An 8,753-nucleotide genomic window follows, 5' to 3' on the forward strand; every position below is an offset into this window, starting at 1 on the left:
AAGTATTTGTCTTTCAGCTAAAAATATACATACTATTTTCATTTTAAAGCAAGTAATAGTACTTTGAAAGTATGTTTGACTTCTTACAAAGTTAAAGTTCCTTTCAACAATCTTTCGATCGGTTTCTGCTCCTACATAGAAAAAAAATGAAGTATCGAGGAGTCAACAAACTGTGACTGCAGCATTGGCAATGTCCGTAGCAATTCTGTGGGCCAATGGCGTTACAGGCGAAGAAGCGCGCGTCACTATATTATTCGAAGTCTCTCGTAAAACGACGTTGCGCGCGAAGAAGCATAAAGAATCGTTTTATGCTCGCAATAAGACACTTCGCATTCACCGTGGCCAGGATTAACCGTCTCTCTGGCGTCCTCTGACTCGAATTAAAACGGCGACCGCTCGGACTTGGTTAAATTTTCATCATAACTATGAAGCGACGCATCGTCGTCGACCACCACCTAAACCGCGGGAATTTATTTAAGCGGCGCACACATTGTACGCTAAAGTTTCTGACACCCGTTGGAACTCTGCATGATGACGTAGCCACAGAAATTTTTCAAACCTTTTACGTACGTCACTCGACACACACGGAGAAATTTAACGATTCTTCAAGAAACAAATTGCGTGATTAAAACCGAGATAAATAATTTTTGCTGTATTGACGATTCATGTATATTGTATTAAAATAAGTCAACGTGAATTCTTCGTTTTTTGCCAGAGTTTAAAGTCCTCTTTTCTCAGTTATGTTGTTCTGATCTACTAAATTATACAAAAGCAGAATTTTAAAATATTGAAAAGCACAATAAAAACGCAAAGATTTGTGTTTTGTAAATACGCTTCCGCATTCCATAATTCTTTACTTTGATAAGACTTCGAATCGTAAAATTTTTAACAGTACAAGCTTGATAACGTTTCACAGCAGTGACTGAATGAACAACAGAGGCTCGAAACACGCGAGCACTGCTTCGCCAGCAAACTATACGAATCATATCTAGTTTCAATGTAACTGGAGAAACTATTCAACGGTCCTGGTTATTCCACGTGAATTCCCCTTTGTATGAATAAGTGATTGTAATTCGAGCAAGATTTCATAGGGCAAATATTAATTTGTTGCAGGTTTCCTTAAAACAGGCTCGAAGGGGAGTGCGCAAGGAAATTACGGTTTGATGGACTTAGTAGCAGGCCTTCATTGGTTAGAGGAAAATCTGGATGCTTTTGGCGGCGATCCCAAACGGGTGACGCTCTTTGGTTACGGAACTGGAGCCGCCCTCGCTAATTTTTTAGCCGTCTCACCCATGGCCAAAGGTAAGCCTTGATTTATTATCTATTTGCTTTTACATTTTACTTACAATAATTTCATTTATATCACATCAATAAAATGGGTACAATAATAATAGTTCTATTTATCGCATAATATAATATATCAATTGTGGCCAAACCGTGTCGTACGAATCAAACGTGTGCTCTTGTGGAAAAAACCATGCGTCAATGACAAATCTTTTAGTCGGCATTATAATAATCAAGAGAGATTAAGAAATTTTTTCGACGATCTCAAAACTTCATAGATGTACAGAAATTTATACTGAATCCGTTCAATCTATGGTTAATAGGATTGTATCATTTTAGTGTGGATACTCTGTATGCACAAAATGTACATAAAATAAAATATTAATCCAATTGAAAATATGGTTCTGTATTATTTCTAATAAACAAAATGCAGGTTACATTATGATAAGATTCAGCCACTACTGTGGTATATCTTATAATTTCAAAATGAATTTCGCTTTCCGCTTAATTCATTTTCGTATGTACGAAAATTGTCTATTAGCAGTACTCGGAATACCTTATCATTCTGTGTACACTCATACACGGGCAACTCCATTATCAAACTATCTCAAGAAACACGTTCGAAAGCGGATACCGTTCCAAACGTCACCAGTTTCTCGAAACTAGACATTGCACTCAACGCGGTTGACGTTCACTCTGCAGAAATATATCACTACTCAAAAGTTTTTATGAAACTTACTACATTTCTACGGATAATTTTTAAGTATATGGTTTGAGTAGGTTGTTTCGTCGGAAAGTCAAAGATATCAGGACACACGCGTGGGAAGCACGGTCGAGGGGATATTCCTCGACGATGACGGTGTCATCGCCGTCTCCGTCGTCGACGGCCACTAGAGACCTTAACAAGCTTCCTCGAGTGTAGACCTCCTCGGGACAGAGAATAAGGGTAACAGAGCCCGCCGGGGTGAACGCGACCGAGGATAGGGAGGAGAGGGAAGTGTAGGGATCGTACCGCATTCCTAGATTGCACCTTCATTCTGCTAACGAACCCACCTCGCGTCGTTCTTAATGCCCTTCCACAATGCGTTTTAACCCTCTCGTATCCTTCTGCTCGAGTTCAACCCTAATGTTTCTGTATTCTTGGATCGCGAACGCTCCTCACTTGTAAGACGACGAGTTGAATATTTTTCGGTTGCTGAAATAAATTCATATCTCGAGTCCCGCTCAGAAATGAAATAACATTAATGCTACTTCTACATATACAATACGATTCATTTTCATTCAAGTACAGTAGTTTTCGTGTACACATTCCATACATACGAAATAAGCGTTATGAAAAATACAAGAATTAACTAGATGATACGTATGGAAACAGGGATAAACCATCTCAGGCATAATGACAATCTGTTGTATAAATAAGTCACTACGTACATATCGTATTATATCGTGCGATATCTTTGGCATTACAGAGTTGGTCGAGAAAGTGGTTTTACTCGGTGGTTCTGCTCTGTCACCGTGGGCCTTGCAGCGTGATCCGTTAATGGTGAAACGTCGCGTCGCTGATCAGACCGGATGCTCTGGTGACGTTGAGGCTGACGATATCGCACCGTGCCTTCGTTTAAGGAGTCTGGAAGAGCTTCTCGCCGTGAAGTTGGATCCGCCGAGATTCACTTCGGGATTTGCTCCTTTCGCCGATGGGACGGTCATGCCTCTGCCGATCAATCAGGTACCAGACGTTCATAAAATCCTTCCGTTTCTCCCGTTTCATCCTCTTCTTTCATTTTCCTTTTACGGAGGGTATATGTATGTATACATATACCTACCAGCTACATTCTTTTCTAAATGTAATATGAAGCCATCTCTTCCTTTTTCGCTCACATTTTTAAAGTTCAGTCTTATATTGATTCTTTAACCACTTGTATGTTTAAAATATGCTTCCACGTATTTATGTCTTACATTTATCTATTTTTTTCGTAAATATTTCTGAACAGAGCATATTCAAAATTCCAATTATCTTTGTCCATTAATCCAATATACGCTGGCTCAAAATACCTTGAATAATTTACAAAAATCGCGGTCACCGCGTTTAGAATCGGGTCGTCAGACATTTTGGTCGCGCGAGGATAGTGGACGACTACACGACGGGTAAGCGATGAGTTTGCTAATTGAACCGACAACCGACTGACAGATGTCGAGCTACGAAAGCCAGTAGTATAAAGTGCCGGATCCTACCATTAATCGATCGACTCTCTTTTTCTCTCTCTCCCCCCCTGTCTCGAAAATCGTTCGATAGAAAGTGTATCGGCGCGGTGGTAGCAAGATTCCTCGTCAGTGAACTTTTAATTAAAAGCCATAAAGTATACGGTGTAATTGCAATTATCCCAGCGAGTCTCGGCAATCGGAGCCTAGCTTAGGAAATCGATAGTTGCCCGCAACTTCCCTTTTGCGACCGTCGTCGTCTTAATTGCACAGAGACAGAGAGAAGGCAGAGAGGGAGGTAGAAATAGAGAGAGGCAGAGAGACTCGTGATCGATTTCTACCATGGTACGTCGTTGAACGTGGTATTTTCTCCTTTCTGTTGTCAAGAATTTCCAGCCAACTGCTTCGTCGTCGGGACTAATGCCCCTAGTACCGGGTCCAGGTACCGAGTTCGCTAACTTCGGAGAACGAGACCTGCTGCTCGGTCTGACGTCCGAGGAAGCCTGGGTGAACCTCACCGACGAGGATCTACAGGTAAGCGGAAAGCGTAAATAAATCGAGCTGGCGGGCTTCAAGTTCTTCGACGAAACAGTGTACGTACGGCCTTTGAATCCGACGGTTATAGTTTATTCACTTTTACGAGGTTGTACCACAGACAAAATTTGACGCATTTTTCAGTCAGTTTTAGGTTTTAATAATAATGTAATACAGTAAATATATGTTTGTTACTGTAATGAAATAATATGAAGTACATATAAGATATAATCTAATTAACAAAATTATTTCATTACTATATAAACATACTAATAGATTTATTTTAACACATTCAAGCTATTAAAGTTACATTCGAAGTGCCTGAAGAATCTCATTTAAAACTTTTTATCTCCTCAGTTTTCCACTCGTACAATTATCTACTGTATGCAGGTGACTTAAAACTCTCTCCATTGACAACCCAGTATGTTACAGGAAAATACAAAACGATCTCATAACTTATCAATCTGGTGCTTAGTTAAATAAGGAACTACCTATAGCTTAACATTGATAAATGTTTTGTCGTCTATTTTATTCGTAAGAAACACAGTTTAAAACACAATTCATTTTCTAGATTCTAGACGGAATCGTTCTAAATAACGTTGACGATGTCCGTGACTTGGATGTACAATTTTCTCCTTTATCTTTTGCAAATCACTTCCGCTTTATCATAAATCTTTGGTATGAAACCATCAGTCTTATTTATACATCTAAATAAGCTCTTCGTAGATGTCAAAACTCTCAAGCTGCTGTTCCGCAGGTTTGCTCGTCCTCATTTCGAGTTTAGTTGTATTGGTCACCACACCAACTGTACACTCCTGTATCGAACGCAGATTTTTAAAAATAGCAGCGAAACATATGGATCTATCCGCATCTTTTAATAGCTCAAACATAAACTATGCTGCCATTCTATATTGGTTAAATATGTCAACGCTTGAGCGAACTCGCTTCCTGCCTGACGTTTGTTCACGATGTCTTAAGTGACGTAATTTTCGTACTCCTCAACATTTACACTTCCTGTCGAAATTCTAGACTTACATTCGTACAAAAACGACGTACCCCGTATGGAAATTTTAAACCAATTAAAACAGACTAACTGTCTGTTAATAAACGTGATAGCAAAATCGATATTTTTCAAAGCTGAATTCCTGTCATAAAAGGAATCATCGCCAACAATACCACGTTATAACATAATCCAAGTAACTTTAGATTTCTTTTTGTTTTCATCTATAATTAAGTCATTTGTTCCATTTTTTTTTTTTTTGGTATGCACTTTATGTATTATTAATAATAATAAATAAATTATTGATACGTTTGTAAAAACGATAGTACTTGGCAGTTTTTACTGATATTCTTTTTTGTAAAATCTCTCTTTATAATTTGGAATGGAATCTGGAACAGAGAGTTTTGTGAAAAAATTGACGTAGATGAACTGTAACTGTATTAAATTATTTTTAATCGGGGCTTGATGAAACGCGAACGAATGGTGCGTACATGGCACACGCTGCTAATTGACCCGAATCCAATAAATTACTAATTAACGGGCGCACGGTTGCAAAATGGCATGACTACCGCGTCGATTCGAACTCGGACATTATCGACAATCCGACGGTCACGGTCGACGGGCGTCTTGCTAAAGCGTGTTTCCGCGGTTCCTTGACAATTCGATAATGATCGGACGTTTCGCGATCCCGTTTCTATTGTTCATTTGCATATACAGTGGTGGCAATAATTCCGGGACGTGAAATGACCTCGCTTGGATCCCTCTTGGTGCACGCGCACGTTAATTTGCGGTTAAAGACCTTTAATTATACCATCTTGAATTGCAAATCGAACCACGTTTGTCGACTTTCAAGTAAATCATCGGAATATTGGTAAACAAGCTGGACTTCCATTTCAAACGAAGAAGCGTGACAATTTTAAATAATGAATCATTTAAGGATCTAGGGTACTTACGTGGCTTTTCTAACATTCGTTGGTACATTTTTACGTTTCTTGCTGTTTCATCGATAAGCTTGTGAAACCAGTAGAAAATGTGGAACTAAAAAGGTCGACTTGTATTAAAAGATTTTTCGGGTCTTCAAGTCCTTCGGGTCTTCTACAAAAGGCAAGACTTAGGTCTTCATTTCCTACAAAAAAAACTCTTTTCGATATAAAAGTAGTTTTTTAAGGCTTAGCAGCTATGATTTTTGCTTCTCTTTGTAATGCTTATTTTATTAAATTACTAATTATCCTTAAGTTAATCAAAAAGTGTGTTTAAAAAAAATAACAAATGGTAAATTGAATAATATGCAAGAAAATACCACACATTCTATTAATTTAAAGCTGTGAGACAAAGTGTATCAATTATTCGTTCGATATGGTTGTAGAATGGTCTAAACGAGACCAGAAGGGACCGGATTTTGCGCACGTACGTACGAAACACCTATCGTTATCACCTTCACGAGATCTATTCGACCCTCCGCAACGAGTACACGGATTGGGAAAGGGGTGAACAGAGTCCTTTGGCGATCTGCGAAGGCCTCCTATCGTTGCTCGGCGACGGCCAGGTTGCCGCTCCTCTTCTACGACTGGCGTTGCTCCATTCCGCCTCCGGTGGTCGCGGTTACTTCCTTCATTTCCAACTCGGCGACCGTCCGAGCCAGAAGGGCGAGGAGGTGCCTTTCCTCTTGGGCGTACCGCTTCTTCGAGGAGAATTGATGCCTGTTCTAGTCGCCCAGGCCAACTACACCTTGGCTGATGAGAACTTGTCGAAGCTGCTGGTTCATTACTTGGCGAACTTCGTCAGACGTGGGTAAGTCTTCGTCGCTATTACTTTCTATTGTATTTGAAATAAAATATTCGTTGTAAAATATTAAATTTTCTCGTTATTATGGACGAGATATTTCACGTAACAATTTCTTTTATGTGAAGCTATAAACTAAAATATCTTGCATATATCCTTCTGTGTGTATCCTTATTACCCTGCATCTATCATATTATATTTTGAAGCATTTCATACAAAATAAAGATAACAATATTTCGTGCCATTTTCGATCATTTTCCATTAACTATCCAATGTCCACAAACTAGAGTTTCTATTTAAAATGTAACCAATAACTAATTAACAATTACTAATATAAGATACCTTACATAAAGTGCTATTTTGTATACGCTCCATAGCATCACATAAGCGACGTAATGATGACGAGATATCTCGTCCTCGAAAAAAGTATTAATTAACGCCCATCGCGATTTTGAAAGTGAAGAACTGCGTAGAGTAGTAAAAATGTTTATAGAAATGGAAAATACACAAGACAATGTATCCATCAATACGGGTCTATTTAAGAAAATTAATTTCGACCTATATAGTGTCCCTCATTACGCTACATGACGCGCAGCGTCAGCGAACTTTTTACAAGAAATTAAGATAAGAAATGCTTCTTTTCTACGCTCTTGATTAATCACCGCACACGAAATTACTTCTTGTTTGTTTGTGCCATCATCGAGGCCACACTTTGTACTTTGCTTACTCTAGAGACGGGAGTTCGGGGCCGAAGCTCGAGCTTCCGTTTGGAGATTGGATTCGCCGAGAAGTAGTTGGATGGATAGTGGGTCGTTTCGTGCGCGATATTGAGCGGGGTTTCTTTGGTAGCTGCGAGGAATAATGGAAAATGTTTGCGTATCGGGTGTCTTGCGGAGAATTGTCGTGTTCTGAGGTCAGGATGTATATTCCAAGTAAGCGTCTTGTATTACCGGGGTGCAAAAACGGGGTACGTAAATTACGATGTTTGAAGGATGGCCTTTTGAAGAACGATTAGGTTGTTATAAAATTCATCTTGGTTGCACCCTTGTAATATAGAAATACGTCGTGTTTGCGAGACATCTAATCAATAAGTAAAGCTACGTCTGCACACACTGAATTTGTTATAATAACACATATTCTACTGTGTGTACAACACAAAATGTTATATAACACTATGTTGTATAACATTTTGTTTCCTGCATTTCTAACATGTTATGTAACTTATAATAGCTGTATAGTGCAAACGCAGCTTAAAAGTTTGCTTAAAGTAATGATCTAAAAAAAAGTTTTTTGACCTGGTTCGCTTGGTTTCTTATTTTTTTTTTGCTCGTATAGTTGGAAAGTCAATTTCTATGAAATTAACAATAAATTTAATCCTAGCTCTTTGCTCGAAGTCTTAAGAAACTAAGAGGTTCATAAAACTGTGTAATTATCGTTAAAGAAGATAGCTCTGATAAAGCTCGCAGATAACTGCCCTGATTTTATTTGCCATTACGGGTGACTTTAATTTTCGATTTAACATTTGGTCAGCGTTACAGACTATTAGAAAGGTTGATACACAATTTGATAAAAAGATTGATGGTCTGATTGATCTATTGTTCGTTTTTTACTTTGCTTTCGATGCAATATTTGCGCTATTAAAACTCGGATAACGTTTTTAATTGGACTAACATTTGGGATGGTTAGTTTTTCAGACTAATACGCAAGGCAATTCCCATGCAAATACAATTTCACCCCAAGCCGAGCCATTCGATATTCGGGTAAAATTGTGAAATCAGATATTTCACTTTTCACGTGGTAAATAATACTCTCAATTTGTTCGAACAAAATAGGGAATAACGATAAAAACTTGGAAAAGATCATATTCAGAATATGAAGCCATAAACTTTCTACATCTTAATTTAATTTCCCATTTCTCTGTTTCAAGTATCTCATATTTCGATGATGATTAAAG

The 8,753-nt window shown here is 38.4% G+C and overlaps 1 protein-coding gene across 4 annotated transcripts in view; it reads left to right on the forward strand.

The window, feature by feature from the left end:
- The window catches only part of LOC108630648 (neuroligin-1), a 141,434-nt gene that overhangs the window by 36,120 nt on the left and 96,561 nt on the right, over positions 1-8,753 (forward strand). For all 4 annotated transcript variants that reach the window (XM_026818475.1, XM_026818481.1, XM_026818469.1 and 1 more), the window contains 4 exons: positions 1,114-1,302; positions 2,754-3,010; positions 3,871-4,017; positions 6,384-6,808. In XM_026818475.1, the coding sequence (XP_026674276.1) occupies positions 1,114-1,302; positions 2,754-3,010; positions 3,871-4,017; positions 6,384-6,808 (1,018 nt within the window). The remainder of the gene's footprint in view (positions 1-1,113; positions 1,303-2,753; positions 3,011-3,870; positions 4,018-6,383; positions 6,809-8,753) is intronic.

Source organism: Ceratina calcarata, unplaced genomic scaffold (genome assembly GCF_001652005.2).
Source record: "Ceratina calcarata isolate Rehan_Ccalc_2016 unplaced genomic scaffold, ASM165200v1 scaffold143, whole genome shotgun sequence".
Lineage (NCBI taxonomy): Eukaryota > Metazoa > Arthropoda > Insecta > Hymenoptera > Apidae > Ceratina > Ceratina calcarata.